The sequence below is a fragment of the Thalassophryne amazonica genome, chromosome 6 (genome assembly GCF_902500255.1).
Source record: "Thalassophryne amazonica chromosome 6, fThaAma1.1, whole genome shotgun sequence".
NCBI classification, from domain to species: Eukaryota; Metazoa; Chordata; class Actinopteri; order Batrachoidiformes; family Batrachoididae; genus Thalassophryne; species Thalassophryne amazonica.
In genome coordinates this window covers 60,467,342-60,492,898 of record NC_047108.1, presented here as the reverse complement: position 1 = coordinate 60,492,898, position 25,557 = coordinate 60,467,342, and the positions used below count along the sequence as shown (strand labels likewise).

General features: G+C 40.1%; 2 protein-coding genes across 3 annotated transcripts in view; one reads left to right on the top strand and one right to left on the bottom strand.

Annotated features, from left to right (window-relative positions):
- Positions 1-271: 271 nt before the first annotated feature.
- ngrn (neugrin, neurite outgrowth associated) lies at positions 272-11,981 on the top strand. Of its 2 annotated transcripts, none has more exons than XM_034172251.1 (4): positions 272-394; positions 3,214-3,467; positions 3,586-3,696; positions 10,001-11,981. In XM_034172251.1, the coding sequence occupies exons 1-4, from the start codon at positions 308-310 to the stop codon at positions 10,593-10,595; spliced, it is 1,047 nt and encodes a 348-aa protein (XP_034028142.1). In that variant the 5' UTR covers positions 272-307; the 3' UTR covers positions 10,596-11,981. The 2 variants fall into 2 exon arrangements, with proteins under 2 accessions (XP_034028142.1, XP_034028143.1); XM_034172252.1 differs by having other exon boundaries at positions 315-451.
- Positions 11,982-21,786: 9,805 nt separating this feature from the next.
- LOC117512248 (sortilin-like) overlaps positions 21,787-25,557 on the bottom strand; it is a 132,719-nt gene continuing 128,948 nt past the window's right edge. The window contains exon 20 of the mRNA XM_034172250.1: positions 21,787-23,841. Within this exon, the coding sequence (XP_034028141.1) occupies positions 23,827-23,841 (15 nt within the window). The 3' untranslated portion in view covers positions 21,787-23,826. The remainder of the gene's footprint in view (positions 23,842-25,557) is intronic.

The following is a 25,557-nucleotide window of genomic DNA, read 5'->3' as shown; positions in this document are numbered from 1 at the left end:
TTGATAAATGTTCTCTGTAACAGAGCAAGTGAACAGCTGACTCATCATCAACAGCATCTGATTCTGAACCCATATTTCAAAGAAGAAAAATTGTTTTCTTAATGTCTCTATTGTTCCAAATAATAAAACTATGTGGTAAAAAGTTGTGCTAGAAGGACCTGTTTGTGGAATTCAAATAGCTTATGTCATGCATTCTGCAGTAAGTGTTGTTCAGGACCCTCCACTCCAGTAGGTGGCGGTAAGGCACCATCTTTATACGGTTACGTCGGGTTACGCTCATGTTTGCGGAAATAGAATCACCACGAGGATGACACCCACCCTGCTCAGAGTGCCACTTTTAGCTTTTAGTGAGCGTGTGCCTGCGTATTATCATCTTTGCGGTACAAAAATAACGGTATGGAAGTAAAATAAAACGGATTGAAGAATTGTTCAGATTAAAGTTTATTAGCAGGTGATTTGTTTGTTTTTGTGTGTTTAATTTTTTTTGTTAGCTAGCTAGCTACCAAGCATGTTAGGCTGTGTTACTCCAAACTGCATCAGCAAAGTGCTATATATATATATATATATATATATATATATATATATATATATATATATATATATATATATATATATATATATATACATATACAATGTATGGGGGGCGCTCGTATATTTTGGAAATGATTTTGCATGAATTATAGTTCTGAAGAAGGTTCTCCGTTCAAACCCCACTCCTACCACATTTCTCCATATAATGTGGAGTTGCGTCAGGAGGGGTATCCAGCGCAAAACTTGTGCCAAATCAATATGCAGATCCACCTCGGATCTGCGGTGGTGAAAGCAAGGGAGTAGTCGAAGGGACTTATGATAGTTCTGACAATAATCCAATAAATGTTAAGTTTTGTTGATATACTTATAGCAAATCAGAGAGGATCATGGGAAATCTGTGACGTCAGTGAAAAAGACCTATAATCATTTTAAAGTACTTCTTTATGCAGTCTAATGTTTAATGTTAACACTGGTCTTCATAGTAAAGACACACCTTTGCTCAACAATGCAAACCTCAAAAATGAATGCATACTTGTTACAAACTTGAGGAACTTGTTTCAAAGCATCGAGTGCTGTTCGTCTGAATGTCTAAGAGATCAGTATTAAGTCCCCGTAGCTTCTCCCTTGTTTCACTCGGGGTCGCCACAGTGTATCTGAGGTGGATCTGTATGTTGATTTTGGCACAAGTTTGAGGCTGGATGCCCTTCATGATACAACCTCATATGACATGGGGAATGGGCAGAGGTGGCCTTGGGTGACCTTCCACTCTGGAAACAAACATACAGAACTGCTTGGTCACCAGCACTTAGCCGTCTTGGTGTCTACCGTAGCATACATACGAGGGCTGTCCATAAAGTATAGGTCCTTTTTATTTTTTTCAAAAACTATATGGATTTCATTCATATGTTTTTACGTCAGACATGCTTGAACCCTCGTGCGCATGCGTGAGTTTTTCCACGCCTGTCGGTGACGTCATTCACCTGTGAGCACTCCTTGTGGGAGGAGTCGTCCAGCCCCTCGTCGGAATTCCTTTGTCTGAGAAGTTGCTGAGAGACTGGCGCTTTGTTTGATCAAAATTTTTTCTAAACCTGTGAGACACATCGAAGTGGACATGGTTCGAAAAATTAAGCTGGTTTTCGGTAAAAATTTTAACAGCTGATGAGAGATTTTGAGGTGATACTGTCGCTTTAAGGACTTCCCACGGTGCGAGACGTCGCGCAACGCTCTCAGGCGCCGTCGTCAGCCTGTTTCAAGCTTAAAACCTCCACATTTCAGGCTCTATTGATCCAGGACGTCGTGAGAGAACAGAGAAGTTTCAGAAGAAGTTGGTTTCAGCATTTTATCCGGATATTCCACTGTTAAAGGAGATTTTTTTAATGAAAGACGTGCGGGCGGATTGCAGCGTCGGCTCGCAGCCGCCGCGACGCTCCGCCACAGGAAAAACACCTCTGTTGGAAGCCTTAAGGACAAGTTGGAACATGTCCAGCTGTTAAACAATTTCTCATATACTCACTCCACTGAAAGCCATCAAAAGCCGCCTGGATTTTACAAATGGTTATCAACACGGAGGTGTTTTTCCTGTGCCGCTGCACCGCGTCGGCTGCGTCCCGACGCGCGGACCCGTCCGCACGTCTTTCATTAAAAAAATCTCCTTTAACAGTGGAATATCCGGATAAAATGCTGAAACCGACTTCTTCTGAAACTTCTCTGTTCTCTCACGACGTCCTGGATCAATAGAGCCTGAAATGTGGAGGTTTTCAGCTTGAAACAGGCTGACGACGGCGCCTGAGAGCGTTGCGCGACGTCTCGCACCGTGGGAAGTCCTTAAAGCGACAGTATCACCTCAAAATCTCTCATCAGCTGTTAAAATTTTTACCGAAAACCAGCTTAATTTTTCGAACCATGTCCACTTCGATGTGTCTCACAGGTTTAGAAAAAATTTTGATCAAACAAAGCGCCAGTCTCTCAGCAACTTCTCAGACAAAGGAATTCCGACGAGGGGCTGGACGACTCCTCCCACAAGGAGTGCTCACAGACGAATGACGTCACCGACAGGCGTGGAAAAACTCACGCATGCGCACGAGGGTTCAAGCATGTCTGACGTAAAAACATATGAATGAAATCCATATAGTTTTTGAAAAAAATAAAAAGGACCTATACTTTATAGACAGACCTCGTATAACGTGTTGCTGGTCTTCAAAACAATGACCATTTAAGATCATTGTGATGATGTCAAAAGGACAGTCCTGATCAGAATTATTGGCAATCCTGAATTTTAAGTACACGATTTAAAATATCTTAATAATGATGAATGGGTTTTGCATAATCAGAGTGTTTAAACAAATGTTCAAAGTTATTAAACGTTAAAAAAAAACCAACAACCACCTACTGGGGAAATAAATGCCACAAAATATACACAGATGTTAGTACACTGAATTTACAGCAAATCACTTTTTGCATCTTTTTTAAAGACAAGTCAGGGATGGATGCATGAACATTTACAAGTATTGGCCCTCCTTTTTTCCTTGAAATTCAGGAATGCCAATAATGATGACTTCGAATTGAGCCATACAATGATTGTTCAAAATAATAACACAAAAAAATGCTTGAAGTATTGATGTTTTGTTCTGCTACCCATATTAACTATGTTCTCTCTGACCCCATGAACCTCTGTTTTGGCAGAAGGTCAGCTCAGGACAGGGATCCTACAGGATGGCCAAACCTCTCAGAGTCCTGTGTCTGTTCCCCAGGCTTGTCACCCTGTCAGTGAGGACCTCAGTTTCTACAAACAGCTGTCGATTTGTTAGTAGAGGCACCAGGACCTCATGGGAGGGTAAAAGCCATGTGCGCAGAACCCCAACACACAGCCAGGGCCCCTCTGAAGAAGAAAGTGTCGATGAAGGAGATGTCGAGGGCAGACTTCAGCAATTGTTTCTGTATGAGAATATGAGTGATCACATATCGCATCAGCGTAAAATCAGAGTAGTAGTTGTTTGTGTGTACTGTCTACAGTCTACAGACTGTGGAAAATGTAAGTAATGTTGTGTTTTTCAGTGAGGAGAAAAGGAGGGCGAGGACTGTGAAGCATCATATTCTGAGAAGGAAGATGACACCATCAGGAGCTCCAGAGAGGAAGCTAACCTGGGATGCTATTGAGCAGATTAGGTGAGGAGTGGTGCTGTTACGATTAAGTACTTTCTTTAACATTTAATAAGCTAAAGGGTCAGGGATCAAACTCGCATTACACCTGTGTGGGTTTTGTGTCAAACTACCCTTGAGCAAGACACTGTACCCCCAAAATTGCTCTATCCTGTGTATAACAATCTGTAGCTGGTTTCCAGCCTCTAGAACTAATTCTGCTGTTTTGGCAAAAATATTATAAACTACATTTTTTTTATACCTTTGCTGGTTTTGTTATTATTTGTTATTTATTGTATTTGTTTTTGTCACAATGACTGTTCCATGGTTTTTTTTTTTATTTAGGAGGCATCACCTCAGTGTATGTGTGATATTTCTAGCTACAAAAATGTATTAAAATTAAATTGAATCAGTTTTTGTTAAGACACCTGGTAACCTATATTAGCATGCTGAAATGGTGTTTTAATAGGATTCTTTAATCAACAAATTGTTTAACACTAGAAGAGTTCTCTTGCTATAAATTTGATCATTTCATTTCCAACCATCATACCAAAAAAATCTGGAGGATATGCCTATAACCCATGCTCGCTGTGAAACGTGTCTGAAGAACCTTTCAAAATGCCTTTCAGGGCAAATGTGACTGTGGCAGAGCAGGGAAGCACAGAGGGATATAAACGCACCTGCACATACATATTCTGAAGCTAAACTGTGCTCTGCAGAGTGGAAAATGCAGTGAAGGGCTACGACTGACGCAACTCCATAATACATGGAAAATGGGCAGGGGAGGCCTTGAACCAGTAACCTTCTGCTCAGGAAAGAAGCACACTTACCCACTTGGCCACCACCCCCTGCTTGGCTTATAAAATAGTAAGTCCCTTCGGCTGCTCCCTTGTTTGCACTCGGGGTCACCACAGGAAATCCAAGGTGGATCTGCATGTTGAATTGGCACAGGTTTTACGCCGGATGCCCTTCCTGGAACAACTCCACATTACATGGAGAAATGTGGCAGGGGTGGGATTTGAACCCGGAACCTTCTGCACTGAAACCATGTGCATTAACCACTTGGCCACCACCCCTACTTTTTGGCCACCACTCCTACTTGCTTGGCTTATAAAATACCAGTTGTAAATTCCTGTGTGTGCCTTGTGCAGCGGTACAAACAGGGGCATATTTTCTCTCTCAGTATCAAGGCATGTGCTTGATGCCCTTTGTGACATCATAATGACAGTGAAATGTGGATGATGCTTATGAAACTAGAGCAAAAACATTTCTTATGACGTGATAGCAACACTAAAAATGTACCCCATTTAGCAAGGTAAATGTGCACAGTACCTTGCAAAGGTATCCTCCCCCTTGGGCTTTTGCACATTTTCATTTGTTTATGCCATTTTGAACACAAAAAAATAATTCAGGCTTCTATAAAATTTGTAAAATGATCCTCCTTAAACTCAAACTGAAAGCAAATCTCTACAACTTGATATAAATTAATTAAAAATATCAAAGCCAAGATGATGGGTTGCATAAGTAAGGGGACCCTTTGGTATAACAAAAGGCAGTTATCGTTTTACAGTGAGTTTACTTTAGACAAGATGGGCTGGTTACGTGAACATTTCCTGACCACTATATATGTCTTGGACTTTATTTACACAAATTATTACCTTCACCAACAAAGCCTTTGTTGACTGAGGTAATGTTTGTTTGTTTGTTTTTGTGTTTGTGAACAGCCTGCAACCCACAATTTTTCATATATTGTTACTAATTTTTACAGAGGATTCATATCCTGGTAGGCAGTGGTGGGCACAGTTCCGCTAATCCACTAACCACTAATTAATTATCGAAGCTGATATTTTCATTATCGGATTAGCTTTTCAGATAATTTTGAAAACCATCAGCGGACTAATTATCTTACAATAAATTTTGGTCAGATCGTTTTTAGACTGCTAACATTTATAAAGTCTGACATCAAAGATTTGAGTGTAGTGGATGGGCAGTTCTATCCTCTGCAAACAGAGGAGAGCTAGTTTCAGAAGAAACTGCTCTATTCCGCTGCAGACAAGGGAGAACTGCTCACAGAAAAAACAAATTTCTTTTGACCCCATATTAGTTTGGTGGCAATACCACCAAAGTCATCCAGAGGCATACAGTTTTAACTTATGGTTAGAATTTTAACCAAACTAATTTCAGACAAGTCATTTAAATTAACATCACGTCTGAAGTTTTATAAATTGAAAATACCAGATATATGTTTTAGTTTTAAAGTAATGCACTAATTTTGAAGGTTTTAGTGTGGACATGCTGTGCCCAGGTGCATTATGAGTAATCTCGTACAACAACAGGAGAAATGCATTTAAGATGCTCTGATCAGGCTCCACATGGACAACAGCATTATACCCTTTGTATATTGTGCATAAAACTCTTGTGAATATATTCTCTGGGTTTATAGATGTTGTTATTGTGTTTGTTTTATGTAAAAATGCCAGAAGAAGCTCAGGTTGCTTCTCCATTATTTTCAATTGGAATCGTTGTGAGCTGCAACGCGATCCTGTTTGTTCTTTAACATCTTGCTTTTGTCAAACACTGACTGTCCTCTTTGTTCCAGGGTAATATATATGTCTGAAATTCAGTTTGCGTTTATTAGATTCCACGCATCTTAAACGTAGCAGACACGGGCGGATTATTTATTTGGAATATTTGTTTTAGCAAGTTTTCAGGGTCTCTACTGCCATCTACTGGCCAGAAGTGTCCATGGCAGTATTCGCCCTAAGTACTGAGCGTCTGGGCACCAGTATATGGCAGTGTTCTATTTATTTTGACACTGGTTATATCAGACGGTTGTCGAATCACAACTTGACTTTGTTTTGCAAATTTCTTTTTTTTTTTTTTTCCAAATTAAAAAAAATGGCATATTTTACAAAAGCACATTTATATGTAAACACCAACACACACCTCACATTAACGTGCTGTTTTTTTTACATAGAATGAATGAGTCAACCAATTAGTGTTAGCTGAGGCACATTTTAGCCATAATCCCTTTGGCATCTGTCTGTTTGTTACAAACCTTCAGAATTAGTGCATTATTTAAACTTAAAAGATATATTTTAACAAAATTGACATTAATGGAGTTATTCTGTCCGTATTAATTTTATTTATAAATCATAACCATAAGTCAGCACGGCTTTATTTTCCAAGACCTCCGCCTCATGGTGACACTGCTACTGAGTTGAGCTTCGCTGCTTCTCTCAACCGCTTCACTGAAAATGTACCTATGTAGTAAACAGGAGCTTCCAGCAGTGGGCAGGGTGCACAAAGACTGAAATGCTGATTTATTATTTGTGTCTGTGGTCATCTTTGACGCTACCAGAAGCGATCATGGTGTTAAAACTCAAAATCAGCTTGTTAGTTGTAAGTGTACCGGAGACAGTGTTGAAAGTTATCGGTTATCTGTACCTTCTGATAATTTTTTGGGTGGTTTATCGGTTTAGCTTCATAAAAGCTAACTTTTCAGTTAGCTGGTTATCTGTTATCGAAGCTAATTTTTTGGTTAGCTGTGCCCACCACTGCTGATAGGCAAGAACTGATTCAATTTTCAAGGTCACAATCAGAAAAAATCTTGGAAAATTGGAAGAATCCCTATCCTTTAACATGGAACGAATTTTCAAAAATTCATAACACTGTCAAAAAGATTTAATTTCTTTCATATTTGAGAGCATTATGTAGGATGGTATCCTTCATCCAAGTTTGATCTGGATCAAACTTTACAGATTTGTGGCCATTTAAATTTAACACTGAAAACCCCATTTAATGTATATTTTATATTATCTTTTAATCAAACGTGCCCCAATCATTCTTGTATTAGAAAGTGAGACGCACACTAGCAATCACTATCACCTGACAAAGTTTGATCTGGATCTGATCCGTATTGTGGATTTTGTGGATATTTGAATTTAATGTTGAAAAGCCCATTTGGTGTACATTTTGCATTATATCGCAACCAGAAGTGCCTCAGTCACTCTCATTTGTGACTGTGAGGTGAAAACTGGTGCTCTTAATGAATAGACTAAGGGCCCCTTCACACATAGAGCAAATTTGGTCAAAGTGCACATGAAGCAGGAATCGTATGCAAAACGTAAATTTGTAGCTGCTTCAAACACCTCGTACACCTGTTGCTACAATTATTTGCGCACACCAGTAGCTGAAAGACAGAGTGTGCGTTGTGAGAGCCTATCGAACCCTCTCGAGGCAGGTGTTGGCCAAATTCCAACTGACACACACTAACATCTAACACTGCTTGTTTGGCACTTAGACAAATTTCACATCCAGCTCGACAATGATTTTCTGCTGACTGTTTTCTTGATGATAGTGTGAATGGCCACACACACAATTTCTAAGTGCCCCATGACTGTGGAGTTGCCGAGTGCACATGCGTGTGTTGCGCCAGCTCCCCCCCCAAAAAAAATTGTGCATCATGTGGTTCGCGTCCATATGACAGGCCAACAGTACGACATATTTGCCACTTTCAGTCACATATCAGCAGAACTACGCTGTACCAAACGCTGTTTGGTCAGTTATCACAGCACTTTTTTTTCTTTTTTAGAAAACATGTTCATCTGCTTGTTGATTTTAACCATTTAATGCTCGTGTTATGAGACAGTGATTGTGGCGCAGTGTTAAAGTTTCCGTCTGGTAATCAGAGCGTGTGGGTTCAAATCCCGTGAGTGTTTTTTTTTTTTTTTTTTTTACCAGGGTTATTTAACCGCGGGGTTCTGTATTGCGTCCCGTTTTATGTATTATTTATATCAGCCCAGTGATATTCACTAATAATACAGCTGGTTTTATTTTATTTTCCTCCACATCAGCAACACGATGTGGTGCAGCTCGTCCCACAGTGCGAACAGCTGCTCGCACTGTGTTCCTGCTTGAAAGACACCGTGGGACCGGGATTGTGCACACCTGCCCATCGGCGCTATGTTTCGTGGTGCATTAATTCGAACTGTTTCCCGTTGTCTTGTCGTAATTTGACCAAATTTGCATTATGTGTGAAGGAGCCCTAAGTTTGATCAGCATTAGATCCGTATTGTGGATTTAGCGGATATTTGATTTTAACATTGAAAAGCCCTTTTGTTCTATATTTTAGCTAGTGAAAAGCCACTTCTAACAGGACGTTGACCTTGAAAAATTTTCAAAGGTAAAATGTGTGGAATTGGAAACTAGTGCTGGCGGAGGTTTGCGCTCTATGAGGCCAGTGCTCTCATTAATAAATACAAACAGTGTGGTCCTCTATGGTAAATCAGTTTTATTAGGCATTTCTCAAAAACTGAATGACTGTGCAAGAAGAAGACTACTGAGGGAAGCCACCAAGACACACAAGAAAACTCTGAAAGAGTTACACTCTTCTCTGGATGTAATTGGAGAATCTGGGAATCCGGTTGTTAAGCGCTGACGTAACGCATCACGTGATAAATCTGTTTCCGGGTCCAAAGACCTCCAAGGATCAAACAGACATAAGTTTAATTGTAATTAAAGTTACATCTGTTTGATCCTTTTAAGGATTTACAGTTTAAGTTTAGTTTGTGTTTACATTGTGTGCAAACCTCCGTCCCTCCCTTCTCCGCCTCCACCTCCGTTAACCGCATTCGTCTGGTTCTATGGTCAGAACACTTAATAAAAGTTTTTTTTTTCTTTTACTTTGCATATTTTATTATGCACAGGTAAAATAATGTCTGTTTGTTAATACAAAAATTATTTATTACAATAAACAGGACATTAATGTGCAAACTTCACTTTCTCCCCGAACGACATGAACAGGAAGCGATCGCAGCTCGCAGCAACTCCCGTTGAAAATAATGGAGAAACGACCTGAGCTTCTGACATTTTTACATAAAACAAACGCAGTAACAACATCTAAAAACCAAGTTAATATATCCAGGAGAGTTTTAGGCACAATATACAAAGAGTTTTATGTTGCGATGTTAATGCTGTTGTCCATGTGCAATGGTGTAAGTGCAGCCTGATCAGATCGTCTCAGTGCAGTTCTCAATGTTAATGACAGCGCGCCTTTTTTGTTTGGAGCCGGAAGTTGAAAATCACATGATGCGTTACGTCACACTTAACAACCGGATAGGGCAAGTTTTGTATTTTCATCACCACTTACTCCTGGTAAGCCAGGTGAAGAATGAAAAGAATGACATTGGACACTGCGCAAGGTTTTTCGGAAGGCAGGACTTCCTGACTGCCAGAATCAGATCGATCCTGACAGACAATCCCCTGTACTGATGTATTACACTACACAAAGAGAATGAAAGGGAACTCCTTATAATAATATATTTTTCAGGTATTTGAAGCAAGAGCATCCAGAGGAGTGGACAGTACAGCGTCTGGCTGAGGGCTTCTCTGTCACACCCGACGTCATCCTGAGAGTCCTCCGGAGCAAATTCATCCCTGCTCCTGAGAGAAAAGTCAAGCAGGACACTAAGGTGTTGTCTAGAATCAGTCAGCAGATTCTACCTTCAGGCGTCGGGGCAGGACAGGACAGACCAAGGCTTCCTGGGAGTGGAGCAGCAGCAGCAGCCGCGCTGTCTCCTGGCAGTAAAGAAACTTCCGCACTCACTGTAACTGACCAGATGGTGGCGCTTCGAGGCCAAAGCTCAGGATCTGTGAGCGTTCGTCCTGCCGCTCTTAACATTGTACCTGCTCAGCTCAGCTCTGCTGCTAGTAAGCATGTCTCAGTGCCCATGCAAGCAAACCCCAGAGCCGACTCTGCTGCTGCTGCTCTGGAGGAGGATGGAGAGGATGGAGAGAGCTGGGATGGACAGTTGTTTTCAGAGGAGGAACTTTTTGAGTTTATGTTAACAGTTAAATCTTCTCCTGTGGCACAGATTGGCAGTGAGTTCTTTGATGCAGAAGGTAAATTTCTGTATAGGATCTGAGGACACTGTGGGAACACGATGCACCGTGGTCACATGAGGCTGCTGCACCAGCAGAATAATGCCATTATTGGCTGAAAAACGAGGAGGCCACAAACCAGCACATCTTTAAAATGAAGTTTTTGAAAATAACGTGGCATTTAGAAACAATAGGTGAGACATGTTTCAAAATATTTAAAAATCTGAATTCTGACTTGGAGTTTGTATCATCCGTTTGCAGAAATTAAACACGTCTGTATATCATTGATTGCTTGTGGGTATTGACATTCTCCGTGTTTTCATATTTAAATCATTCATTTTTAAACCCACTTAGTTTTGTTTATGGTTGTTGGAGCCAATCCCAGCAGCACTCTCTGGACAGGCTGCCGGTTTGTCACAGATCTTCAGTGTTGATTTTTAAATTGAACTACATTTCTTTACTCGCATTCATAAAATGCCACACATGGCTCTTCAGATGGTAAAATAGACTTAATGAAGCGTAGAAAAAAATCCTGAGTATTTGATTCACATTTGAAAGCAGCTCCATGTTGTGATATCCATCTGAATGTTTGTTTTTGTTGTTTTTAGAACATGTGATTGTACCTGAAGAAGAGCAGCATCTGTCCACGTGCGTCAGTTTGCATGTTGCCTAGCTGATGGGTTCAGGTTACCAGTATATCAAGGGCACTTAAGGTCATTGTGATGATGTCAAAAGGACAGTCCTGATCAGAATTATTGCAATCCTGAATTTTACGTACACAATTTAAAATATCTTAACAATGATGAATGAAGTTTTCCATAATAATCAGAGTGTTTAAAACAATGTTTAAAGTTATTAAACGTAAAAACAAACCACCACCACCTACGGGGGAATTAAATGCCACAAAATATACGCAGATGTTTTGTACACTGAATTACAGCAAATCACTTTTTGCATCTTTTTTTAAGACAAGTTGGGGATGGATGCATGGGCATTTACAAGTATTGACCCTCCTTTATATCAGTTAAGAATTACAAACAATATGGTAAATTTTTATTTGCATTTCTGATTTTTTTTTTTCTTGAAATTCACGAATGCCAATAATGATGACTTCAGATTGAGCCATACGATTGTTCAAAATAATGATCAGTGCTGTTGAATTATACCATTTAAGCAGTAATTACAAGGATTAAATGTTTGTATCAGATTTAAATTTAACCTCAGTTGGTGTGGTCCTTCAGTGGGATTATTGGTGTCTGTAAAGTGGCTGTAGCAGGGCAAGGACGTGTGGACAAGATAACTGAAGAACTGCTGGATAGATTTCCTTCAAACTTGGTGGGAATGTTACTTTGATAGATATCTAGATGTGATTAGGTTTTGGAGTGATTTGATGAAAGGTCAAAGAAAACTGTCCAAAAAAAAACAAAAACGTTTTGTGCATCTCAGCAACCAAGAAGCCTAGATGGATGATCTAAACTTTAGAGTAAATACAGAAGTAGGTTGGATGCGAAAGCAAACCTGAAGTTGACCCAGACATCACATGACTTTACAGAGCCAGGTGCACCCTTCCCATTAGGAAGGCAAGCTAAATGACCAATAACCACCAAATTATTTTATGCATCTTGGGATTATTGGTGAGAATGTCACTTGAGTGATTTAATTAAGTACAGGTGACTGTATTATATTGTCCATTCTGGTGGTTGGCTCTCACTGCGGTATTGTATCACTTCCTGTTCCGGAGCACAGCGGTGTTTTTCTGTATCTGTTAGCTGTTTAATCTGCGCAGTTAGATTGATCTAGTTATCTAGATTACGATTTGTTTCCCAGTGCAATCTTTACGTGCCTTAAACTACGCACTCCTGCTGAATCACCTCTAAATTATTTACACATTATTCACTTTGTGTGTTTTTAGGAATCCGCTAGCTTAGCGTAGCTACTAGCTCTTAGCCGATTTAGCATGGCGGCTTCTCCTGTCTCTCCCGCACTTTTCTGCTCTGGTGTGAAATGTTTAGTTATTCCTCGGCCTCCTTTAGCAGTAACGGTACTTGTAATAAGTGTAGCTTATTCGTAGCTTTGGAGGCCAGGCTGGGCGAATTGGAGACTCGGCTCCGCACCGTGGAAAATTCTACAGCTAGCCAGGCCCCTGTAGTCGGTGCGGACCAAGGTAGCTTAGCTGCCGTTAGTTTCCCTCTGGCAGATCCCGAGCAGCCAGGAAAGCAGGCCGACTGGGTGACTGTGAGGAGGAAGCGTAGCCCTAAACAGAAGCCCCGTGTACACCGCCAACCCGTTCACATCTCTAACCGTTTTTCCCCACTCGACGATTGGCGACTCTGTTTTGCGAAATGTGAAGTTAGCGACACCAGCAACCATAGTCAGTTGTCTTCTGGGGGCCAGAGCAGGCGACATTGAAGGAAATTTGAAACTGCTGGCTAAGGCTAAGCGTAAATTTGGTAAGATTGTAATTCACGTCGGCAGTAATGACACCCGGTTACGCCAATCGGAGGTCACTAAAATTAACATTAAATCGGTGTGTAACTTTGCAAAAACAATGTCGGACTCTGTAGTTTTCTCTGGGCCCCTCCCCAATCGGACTGGGAGTGACATGTTTAGCTGCATGTTCTCCTTGAATTGCTGGCTGTCTGAGTGGTGTCCAAAAAATGAGGTGGGCTTCATAGATAATTGGCAAAGCTTCTGGGGAAAACCTGGTCTTGTTAGGAGAGACGGCATCCATCCCACTTTGGATGGAGCAGCTCTCATTTCTAGAAATCTGGCCAATTTTCTAATCCTCCAAACCGTGACTATCCAGGGTTGGGACCAGGAAGCAGAGCTGTAGTCTTACCACACCTCCTGCAGCTTCTCTCCCCCTGCCATCCCCTCATTACCCCATCCCCGTAGAGACGGTGCCTGCTCCCAGACTACCAATAACCAGCAAAAATCTATTTAAGCATAAAATTCAAAAGAAAAATAATATAGCACCTTCACTGCACCACAGACTAAAACAGTTAATGTGGTCTATTAAACATTAGGTCTCTCTCTTCTAAGTCCCTGTTGGTAAATGATATCATAATTGATCAACATATTGATTTATTCTGCCTTACAGAAACGTGGTTACAGCAGGATGAATATGTTAGTTTAAATGAGTCAACACCCCCGAGTCACACTAACTGTCAGAATGCTTGTAGTACGGGCCGGGGCGGAGGATTAGCAGCAATCTTCCATTCCAGCTTATTAATTAATCAAAACCCAGACAGAGCTTTAATTCATTTGAAAGCTTGACTCTTAGTCTTGTCCATCCAAATTGGAGTCCCAAAACCAGTTTTATTTGTTATTATCTATCGTCCACCTGGTCGTTACTGTGAGTTTCTCTGTGAATTTTCAGACCTTTTGTCTGACTTAGTGCTTAGCTCAGATAAGATAATTATAGTGGGCGATTTTAACATCCACACAGAGCTGAGATGACAGCCTCAACACTGCAGTTAATCTATTATTAGACCTCTATTGGCTTTGCTCAAAAAGTAAATGAGTCCACCCACCACTTTAATCATATCTTTAGATCTTGTTCTGACTTATGGTATGGAAATAGAAGACTTAACAGTATTCCTGAAAACTCCCTTCTGTCTGATCATTTCTTAATAACATTTACATTTACTCTGATGGACTACCCAGCAGTGGGGAATAAGTTTCATTACACTAGAAGTCTTTCAGAAAGCGCTGTAACTAGGTTAAGGATATGATTCCTTCTTATGTTCTCTAATGCCATATACCAACACAGTACAGAGTAGCTACCTAAACTCTGTACGTGAGATAGAGTATCTCGTCAATAGTTTTATATCCTCATTGAAGACAACTTTGGATGCTGTAGCTCCTCTAAAAAGAGAGCTTTAAATCAGAAGTGCCTGACTCCGTGGTATAACTCACAAACTCGTAGCTTAAAAGCAGATACCCGTAAGTTGGAGAGGAAATGGCGTCTCACTAATTTAGAAGATCTTCACTTAGCCTGGAAAAAGAGTCTGTTGCTCTATAAAAAAGCCCTCCGTAAAGCTAGGACATCTTTCTACTCATCACTAATTGAAGAAAATAAGAAAACCCCAGGTTTCTTTTCAGCACTGTAGCCAGGCTGACAGAGTCAGAGCTCTACTTGAGCTGAGTATTCCATTAACTTTAACTAGTAATGACTTCATGACTTCTTTGCTAACAAAATTTTAACTATTAGAGAAAAAATTACTCATAACCATCCCAAAGACGTATCGTTATCTTTGGCTGCGTTCAGTGATGCCGGTATTGGTTAGACTCTTTCTCTCCGATTGTTCTGAGTATTTTCATTAGTTACTTCATCCAAACCATCAACATGTTTATTAGACCCCATTCCTACCAGGCTGCTCATCGGAAGCCCTACCATTATTTAATGCTTCGATCTTAATATGATCAATCTATCTTGTTAGTGGGCTATGTACCACAGGCTTTTAAGGTGGCAGTAATTAAACATTACTTAAAAAACCATCACTTGACCCAGCTATCTTAGCTAATTATAGCCAATCTCCAACCTTCCTTTTCTCTCAAAAATTCTTGAAAGGGTAGTTGTAAACAGCTAACTGATCATCTGCAGAGGAATGGTCTATTTGAAGAGTTTCAGTCAGGTTTAGAATTCATCATAGTACAGAAACAGCATTAGTGAAGGTTACAAATGATCTTATGGCCTCGGACAGTGGACTCATCTCTGTGCTTGTTCTGTTAGATCTCAGTGCTGCTTTTGATACTGTTGACCATAAAATTTTATTACAGAGATTAGAGCATGCCATAGGTATTAAAGGCACTGCGCTGCTGTGGTTTGAATCATATTTGTCTAATAGATTACAATTTGTTCATGTAAATGGGGAATCTTCTTCACAGACCTAAAGTTAATTATGGAGTTCCACAAGGTTCTGTGCTAGGACCATTTTATTCACTTTATACATGCTTCCCTTAGGCAGTATTATTAGACGGTATTGCTTAAGTTTTCATTGTTACGCAGATGATACCCAGCTTTATCTATCCATGAAGCCAGAGGACACACACCATTAGCTAACTGCAGGATTGTCTTACAGACATAAAGACATGGATGACCTCTAATTTCCTGCTTTTAAACTCAGATAAAACTGAAGTTATTGTACTTGGCCCCACAAATCTTAGAAACATGGTGTCTAACCAGATCCTTACTCTGGATGGCATTACCCTGACCTCTAGTAATACTGTGAGAAATCTTGGAGTCATTTTTGATCAGGATATGTCATTCAATGCGCATATTAAACAAATATGTAGGACTGCTTTTTTGCATTTACGCAATATCTCAAAAATCAGAAAGGTCTTGTCTCAGAGTGATCCTGAAAAACTAATTCATGCATTTATTTCCTCTAGGCTGGACTATTGTAATTCAAACCAGCTCCCAATTCAGATCAGGGAGACAGACACCCTCTCTACTTTTAAGATTAGGCTTAAAACTTTCCTTTTTGCTAAAGCTTATAGTTAGGGCTGGATCAGGTGACCCTGAACCATCCCTTAGTTATGCTGCTATAGACGTAGACTGCTGGGGGGTTCCCATGATGCACTGTTTCTTTCTCTTTTTGCTCTGTATCACCACTCTGCATTTAATCATTAGTGATCGATCTCTGCTCCCCTCCACAGCATGTCTTTTTCCTGGTTCTCATCCCTCAGCCCCAACCAGTCCCAGCAGAAGACTGCCCCTCCTGAGCCTGGTTCTGCTGGGGGTTTCTTCCTGTTAAAAGGGAGTTTTTCCTTCCCACTGTAGCCAAGTGCTTGCTCAAAGGGGGTCGTTTTGGCCGTTGGGGTTTTACATAATTATTGTATGGCCTTGCCTTACAATATAAAGCGCCTTGGGGCAACTGTTTGTTGTGATTTGGGCGCTATATAAAACATTGTTGATTGATTGATAACTGTGGTATGAGCAGAGCCAAATATTTTCTGAGGTGCTGGTCATTGGGAAAAGTTTGAGAACCACTGATCTAAAGCATCTGTTGATCAGCAGTGCATTTGTGATTTACTGGTATGAACGACTTCATGATGAAGTCACACACAGCCCCAAGAAAAACTGCATTACAGACTTCTTTATGTTTACTTGTGCATTTATATGGTGTCGTTCCAAGGTTGTTAAAGCCGGGGGTGGTAGTGGGGACAAAGCTCCCGCTACCTAAAAAGTGCTTCCATGTGGCATGCATCTCAAATAGCCTCTGGCAACCAAGTCCAGCTCCTGGCTTGCTTGTATGGCTTAGGTTCTAAGCCCGGCAGAACTGCTTCTACTAAACTCCAACCCAGAGGAAAAAGACCACTTCTATGAGTCCCTAGATGAAGTGATATCTGGGATTCCCAGCACAAAAGGCCTCTACATACTCTGAGACTTCAACGCCAGAGTGGGTGCTGATCACAAGGCCTGGCCCACCTGCCTAGGTGCCAGCTCTCTCCTCACCTGCAGCTACCATTTTGCAGACTGTGATACAGATCACTCCCTTGTGGCCAGCAAGGTACACGTAGCTCCAAGGAAGCTGCACCACTCCAAGAAGAAGGGTCGCCCACACATCAACACCTGCTGTGTTGGCAGCTCAGAGAAAACACAGCAGTTCATCAGCCAGTTGCAAGAAGCCCTCACTGAAGATACACCAGAAGGTGAGAAGGGTGTCATTGATACTAAGTGGTTCCACATCTGAGATGCTGTGTACAACCATAGAAGTAGAGAGATGGAATGCCATCTTCTGATCTTGGGGGCTGAGGTTGTGCCGCACGTGTGAGAGGACTTGGGGTTCTTCAATTCCGGTCTTTTGCTCTGCAGCCAGCACTTTGTTCACAGGTATTATATAATCCAATATTCTGCTGGGAATCCATGATATCAGACATCACAAAATAAGGTTAAAAGTTTTGATAAATTAATCTGAATAATTTACGGAGCCTTACATTCTGTAGCTGCCCGGATTATCGCTCACAAAGTCACTCTGCTCTCAAAATGAAAATGCATAATCAGTGCCAAACTGTTGCAAAGGTTTGCAAACAGCTGGTTAGGTTGAAAGGTAAAGATATAACCCGCATATCCCCCACGTCGGGAATTATTCAGCTAAAATATATAAACATAGAGCTTGCAGTCAATTAGCAACAAGGCACGTTTTAAAAGATAAAGTAGGTTTTATTCAGTCAGCTATGAGAAGAGGAATGCCACCCTTTTATTTGCTTTTATTTGTAATGTGATTTCTGGTGCAAAAGACTATATCTTCTGGTCCATTATTTTCTTGTCCGAAACTAAATTTGTTGTCTGCACTTCTGCTGGGATACAGTTGCTATTTATTTTAATTTATTAAGATCTTATTGTTCGCTGTTCAATTTGTACTTATTTTATTGTTATCCCAGTGTAAATGATTTTGTGTGTGTATGTCTATATATATATATATAGAGAGAGAGAGAGAGACATACACACACACACACACACACACATACATACTTATTGCTACTTGCATTTAATTGATGAGATTATGTCTTTGCAATATGTACATGTTTAACTGAGCTCCACAATGTTGTCAAGTTTTAGCCTCACAAGGACCACAATAGAAATAAGCTTTTATGCTTTATTGTGTCATCTTTGATATATTCACCTTTCTGTGTTTATAATGATTTTACAAAATTAACTCATTCTGTTTGTACTGATGATTCTGTTTTACTCCAAATACTATTTATCTGAGGGAAAAATATGTGGCAATTGAGATCCGCTCAACAAGGCTGTCCACGTTGCCAGACTGAGAACTGCTCAACTCAGCATCCAACAGTTTGATGAACACCCGCAGTGCCAGCCGCATGGTCAGCTGGTGGTCTCCGGTGACAGCTGTCACCTGCGTCATCCTGTCAGCTGCCGTCTGGTAGAATGCCGCCTGGGAAACCTCATGGTTGATCCCAGATATTCTGGATGTCTTGATGATCCAAGTACACAGATGCTTCTCTAGCAATGTGCACAGTTCAGAAACTACAAAACTTTAATTTCACTTTAAATCATGTAATATCATACACTCATACAAAACCACTGACCTTGCTGGTGATTTTTCCACAGTTTTGGCAGCTTGATAGAAACTGAAGGCAGGTGTCAGGTCCTTCATGATGCCTCTCATATTTGATTTGTGTGGACTGAAATAAATTATGCATATTTCATCATATTGACTGTGTGATACCTCAATGATATCGAAATAATTTATGACTGAAAATAAAATGTGAATTGTTCTTAAAAATGAGTGTTGTTCAGCAACAGAACATGGTTCTTCTGGAACAAAATCAGGATCTTCCAGATTGATGGCAGCCAATATTTCTTAGAAATCCTGGGGGAAAAAATAGAAATTGCTGCAGTGAGGCCGGCAACCTTTGGATATCGCACACATCTCAGCATGTTGCCGTTGGACTGACTAAAATCCCCACCCCCTGAATATATATATTTTTTTCCAAAAAAGTGTGTATTCATGTTTGAGAGGTCACTCGCATTTTTGAGGTGCAAATGTGTGGATATGACTCAAGAAAATATTTTTTTTCAAATACAGTTGTCACTTTGTCGAACAGCCACCCTCACCCCTAAATGCTACAAGTGTTATTTAAAGAAATACCTTGATTATTTTTACAGTGTTTGATTTTTATTGTGATTGACGATTTTATTATGGTGTTTGATGACTTTTACTGTGCTGTTTACAAGTTTTATAGTTATTCTTGGGTTTTACTATGATGCTTTTTTAAAATGAATGATGTGCACCTTTATTGTATGTTTATATACATTTTATGAATAATTATTGACTGATTTTCTACCTCAGTTGCTGACAGTCTGCATGATCTTATCAATAATATTAGCAAGTTTTGTTCTGAATATAATTAGCTAAGATAGCTGGGTCAAGTGATGGCTTTTTAAGTAATGGTTTAATTACTGCCACCTTAAAAGCCTGTGGTACATAGCCAACTAATAAAGATAGATTGATATTTAAGATCGAAGCATTAAATAATGGTAGGGCTTCCTTGAGCAGCCTGGTAGGAATGGGGTCTAATAAACATGTTGATGGTTTGGATGAAGTAACTAATGAAAATAACTCAGACAGAACAATCCGAGAGAAAGAGTCTAACCAAATACCGGCATCACTGAAAGCAGCCAAAGATAATGATACATCTTTGGGATGGTTATGAGTAATTTTTTCTCTAATAGTTAAAATTTTATTAGCAAAGAAAGTCATGAAGTCATTACTAGTTAAACTTAAAGGAGTACTCGGCTCAATAGAGCTCTGACTCTTTGTCAGCCTGGCTACAGTGCTGAAAAGAAACCTGGGGTTCTTATTTTCTTCAATTAGTGATGAATAGTAAGATGTCCTAACTTTACGGAGGGATTTTTTATAGAGCAACAGACTCTTTTTCCAGGCTAAATGAAGATCTTCTAAATTAGTGACGCCAATTCCTCTCCAGCTTACGGGTTATCTCTGCTTTAAGCTACGAGTTTGTGGGTTATACCACAGAGTCAGGCACTTCTGATTTAAGGCTCTCTTTTTCAGAGGAGCTACAGCATCCAAAGTTGTGCTCAGTGAGGATGTAAAGCTATTGACGAGATAATCTATCTCACAGAGTTTAGGTAGCTACTCTTCACTGTGTTGGTATATGGCATTGGAGAACATAAAGAAGGAATCATATCCTTAAACCTAGTTACAGCACTTTCAGAAAGACTTCTACTGTAATGAAACTTATTCCCCACTGCTGGGTAGTCCATTAAAGTAAATGTAAATGTTATTAAGAAATAATCAGACAAAAAGGGGTTTTCAGGGAATACTGTTAAGTCTTCAATTTTTATGCCATATGTCAGAACAAGATCTAAAGTTTGGCTAAGGTGGTGGGTGGGCTCATTTACATTTTGAGAGAAGCCAACTGAGTCAGGCACTTCTGATTTAAAGCTCTTTTTCAGAGGAGCTACAGCATCTAAAGTTGTCTTCAATGAGGATGTAAAACTATACTCTATCTCACTTACAGAGTTTAGGTAGCTACTCTGCACTGTGTTGGTATATGGCATTAGGGAACATAAAGAAGGAAACATATCCTTAAACCTAGTTACAGCGCTTTCTGAAAGACTTCTAGTGTAATGAAACTTATTCCCCACTGCTGGGTAGTCCATCAGAGTAAATGTAAATGTTATTAAGAAATGATCAGACAGAAGGGAGTTTTCAGGGAATACTGTTAAGTCTTCAATTTCCATACCATAAGTCAGAACAAGATCTAAGATATGATTAAAGTGGTGGGTGGACTCATTTACATTTTGAGCAAAGCCAACTGAGTCTAATAATAGATTAAATGCAGTGTTGAGGCTGACATTCTCAGCATCTGTGTGGATGTTAAAATCACCCACTATAATTATCTTATCTGAGCTAAGCACTAAGTCAGACAAAAGGTCTGAAAATTCACAGAGAAACTCACAGTCACGACCAGGAGGACGATAGATAACAACAAATAAAACTGTTTTTTTGGGACATTCACACCAGGGCAGACAGCAAGCTCTTTAACATCACCTGAGTTCGTGCAAAGACCAAGGTTGTGGAGGTACTCATCCATGAGATGCTCTTTGCCAACGATGCAGCCTTGACATCACCCTCTGACGACGGTCTGTAGCAGCTTGTTAATCGCCTCTCTCACTCCTGCAAGGAGTTCGGACCGACTGTCAGTCTGAAGAAGACCAGCGTCATGGTGCAGGGCTCAGTTGCTCCACCTGACACTGACATTGATGGGTCAGTGTCAGCCCTCTGTGGAGCCTGGAAATCGTGGACCCCCCAAGCAGAGGGTCAGCCTTTTGAGTCTGCTTGAGTTTTATTTCCTTACCACTGTCGCCTGTGTGCTTGCTCTAGAGGTTGGTAAGGTTAGACCTTACTTGTGCCACCTTTGTTGTTATCTGGCACTATATAAATAAAATAAAACTGAATTGGGAACGTGTATAAAAAAAAAAACAAACAACAAAAAAACAAAAAAGAAGCAAAAAACAAACTGGACGCTACACCATCGTCTCCCGCAGACGGACGGATGCCAGGATATATGGTGTGCATGGAGCTTGTTGGGTATGCAGCCCTCAGAAGCCTTGTGTTTCTAATGGACACTGCATTTAGACCAATTCTGTGGCACAAAACAGGTTTAAACCACTAAAAGAGCTTGTATAGTGGAAAACAACATGTTATCACCGAGTCTGCTGTAGAGACCAGAGTGGAACCCGAAACAGATACTCTTTATTTAGCAATCACAGTTTGTACTTTACATTTTTACCCATTTTTCCAGTCAGTACCTATAATAAACAAAGTTCTGGCAACAGAGAAATGTATTAAGTTATTGTTAAACCCATCGATCCAGTAGGAATGTACATGAGAAAGTGCAGAAACAAAGATTTGTCTCTCACACACACACACAGCTGTCTTAATTTGTGCAGCTTTGTCAAACTGGGGGGGGGGGTGGGTTCACTTAATGCAATACAAACTCACCAAAAGTGTGTCCCAGTGTATTTCCAGATGCATAATAATCCTGCATCCCCTTTTATCTGACACAAGAAAGAAGTGCCTCAGTGAGGATGATGTATCTTACTACATAAAAGAGAATTATTTTACAGTAATCTAGTTTCTTTACGACACTTTCTATAGGACTCTGACATGCAGTCAGTTCACAGGGAGACTTGGTGAAACACGTTTCTCACACTGCTGCTTACAGACTTGTGTTGGGTACTTTGGAGTGTCACTGAAAGAAACTGTCACTGGATGAAACTGGTTCCACATTAACCTAAATAAATATTCATGGCTAAAGCAGGCGCGTGCCTACAACCACACCCAAAACCCACAATGCATTTCAGAACGAGACAAATAATAGTGCAACAAATGTGAATAAATCCCTGTAAGACTAAAAGTAGGAGATAAGACGCTTCAACATATTAGGATGATTGAAAACATTAACAGTTCACTGTCAAACACACTACATTTCAGTACCTGTTATTTTAGAGACTGTGCTTCATGAAGTCACTGAAACAAGTGTTGCACACAGCTTATGTGTGCAGTTTATACAACTGTGTCTGATATGTGATGTTAAATAGGCTATACAACATTTATATATATTAAATTGGTTTTCACATTACTCCTGTGTATTTGTTGCCAAATTACATTGATTCTCCTGTAAAAATATCTTAAGTTATTTACTATCAAACTAGTTCTGTCGTACCTGAAACGCTGAGCAAAATGGCAATTTGTCAGATTGATTAAAAAGCGCATTATGTTAAAAAATGTTGAAGTCACTGTACACATAAGCTGTATATGTGTGAAAAAATGACACTGTTGCCTTGTATCAGTTTAGATATCATGATTAAATTAGTATAAGTGTATGAAGAACATGTGCTTTAGGTCGTTACCACACACAGTTCTGTCTAAAAAAAAAAGCCTTCATAATGTATTGGATCAAGCAGCTGTGGAAAGTATTGATCATGCACAGACAGTACTCTGAATCTCACACATTATTGCTGCAAACATCAGTTTCCACTTGGATTATTTTGACCATCTAACCTAAGATACATATAATGGCGTGCCAACAGCAGGTGGATTTTGATTCATAGTGCAAACTGTAAGAGGGATTTCAAAGATTAACAATCCTTCAAACAGAAAGGAGGAGTTTGAAAATTTAAATCAACACACTCTCTTAAAAAGGATTAAGTTTTTAGTTGTTTGGAAGAGTTACTAGAAAGCCACAAACAGAAACCTGATGAATATATATCAAATGACACCACAAGAAAAACAGGTTTATAGATAAGTATGTGAGATGAAGGACACCCCTCTCTAACATAAGTATGAAGTAATCTCCCAGTGATAAGACAACAAAAGCCCGGCACAAACTGGAGGTGGATTCATAAAAGTAATTAGCTTAAAAAAAATTACATACAAAAAACCCTCCACCATTCTGGCTCTGTTAGCAGGTCCAATCACTGCTTTACTTCTTCAAGCCAAAGAATAAATAACTCAGAATCAATCAATAATTCCAATAAACCTTGAGAAAGATCTCTCTTCACAGTTCTTCCCAGAGCTGTGATTCATATTTGGAAGCCTTCATTCGCTGTGTCCTTCTGCGATGACAGGAGGGCTGTGCAGACGTCATCTGGTAGCTGAGAGCAAAGTGCGACGAGAAGGTGAAAGGAAGAAGAAGCTGGAGCCTGAAGAGTGACAGCAACAGCAGCTGGCCACAAGGTGGCGTACAATCATGTGGCATAACAGGTTGTTCCTGCTATTCAAGCATGTCCTGTGAAAAAAAACGAGAAGAAAAACAAACAATGAAACCACACCTGATAAAGGAAAAGTCACCAGAAAACAAGTTGGTTAAGTTTACACATGCACCTATTTCAGTCAGTCGAGCGATAAGACATTACTGTGTAAGAACAGCCAACGTGCCTGGACTGTTTCGAAAACATGAAAATATGTGGCAAAGAGTAAAGTTGCAATCTGCTGAACATGAAAATGACTTAAAGCCGACCCTGATTTCCAAACAACATCCCGTGTAGCCTACAAATTCTGATCTAGACTCAATCGTCCAGTCTCTCTCTCTCTCTTTTTTTTAAACTCTGCCCACTAAAAACGGCGTGGACAAGGGCACAATTTAGAACTAGAAATTGGGGGGGGACAAAGTGCGAGGCCCGCAGTGCCGAAGCCTATAGGCCGGGGGTCTGGGGGTCGCTTTAGGCACCCAGAAGCCAACAGTTTCTAGATAGGCTCAGATGCATTCTGAGCATCCAGAACAGTAATTTTAATGTTTTGAGAAGACCATAAAGTAGACACCATTTGACCTATGCAATTTGAAAACTGTGGATATAAGTACTTTATTCTGAGAATAGCCAGCATTGATTTTATTAACATCCTGGTGTAAATAAGGTATCACCACATGTGTAGAACTCAAAAAGAATGATAGATTGAGTTCTCATTAAAAAAAACAACTGCATGTGGTAAAATGTATTCATAAATATGAAAGAACAGGCTCTTAATAATTATTAACTATTGCATACTGTATTTTTTTCCTCAAGATCTGTTTTTGCACAAGTTTGAAAAAACAACAGATCACAAGTTTAGGATAAATTACTTATCATGAATTTAATTTTCGACGTGGCACTAATGACAACACTCATACTGAACATAATTTCGCTTGCATAGACTGATTTTGGAGATCAAGCAATAATTGCAGATGGGCTTTCTGAGGTCCCAGAGAGCTTTTCTGATTTCCTTTTCTAACTTTCAGAATTTAGTAAATTAGCATATGATCCATTGATACTTATGTGTAGACACTTGTCCCTAGAGTCAACTATTTTTGGTTTCAAATCTGGGCAAATGCAGTCCCAGAAAATTCAGAATGTGACAAACAAGAAACAGGTGTTGTAAACAAGTCAATGCTGCTAAAAATACAAACTTGCAGAAACAAAGATACTATTCTGACATGGTTTTGCACATGAGACTGACATAGCATGTTTCAAGTACACACATATATGTCAGAAGGTGGGGGGGAACATACCATATTCTGTCCCCCCTGGTTGAAAAGGTGGGGAGGGACATGTCCCCCCTATCCCCCACCAAATTGCGCCCATGGGCGTGGAATAGATTCTAATGCTCACCAATGACTAATCATGATCTGGATGCTTCATCAAGCTCTGATGGACTGAGAGAAGAAGTGAAAAAGTCAATGACACAGTGAGTCAAACAGCGGCCCCCAGTTTAGGATCCACTGTTTAAATGATCAGAGAGCCATTGTTTTTGTCTCAGGCGGACGTTAGAGGCGGCTGAGGTGACAGATAATGTGTGTTGTAAACAGGAAAACACCAACAGGAACATTAAGAGGATGTGGTCAGTTATCAGGTTACACTGCATAAAATGTATCCACTGACTGCTGAGCAGAACACTTCAGTTTGCTGTGTCTATCTTCTTTACCTTTTTCAGTTTTCCACACATGTAAAAACTGCTCCTCCAGTACCCA

Coding starts and splice junctions, on each gene's coding strand:
- ngrn (XM_034172251.1), top strand. CDS start 308: ATGACACCCACCCTGCTCAGAGTGCCACTTTTAGCTTTTAGTGAGCGT. Junction 395..3,213: donor TTTGCGGTACAAAAATAACG/GTATGGAAGTAA, acceptor CTGTTTTGGCAG/AAGGTCAGCTCAGGACAGGG. Junction 3,697..10,000: donor GATGCTATTGAGCAGATTAG/GTGAGGAGTGGT, acceptor TATATTTTTCAG/GTATTTGAAGCAAGAGCATC.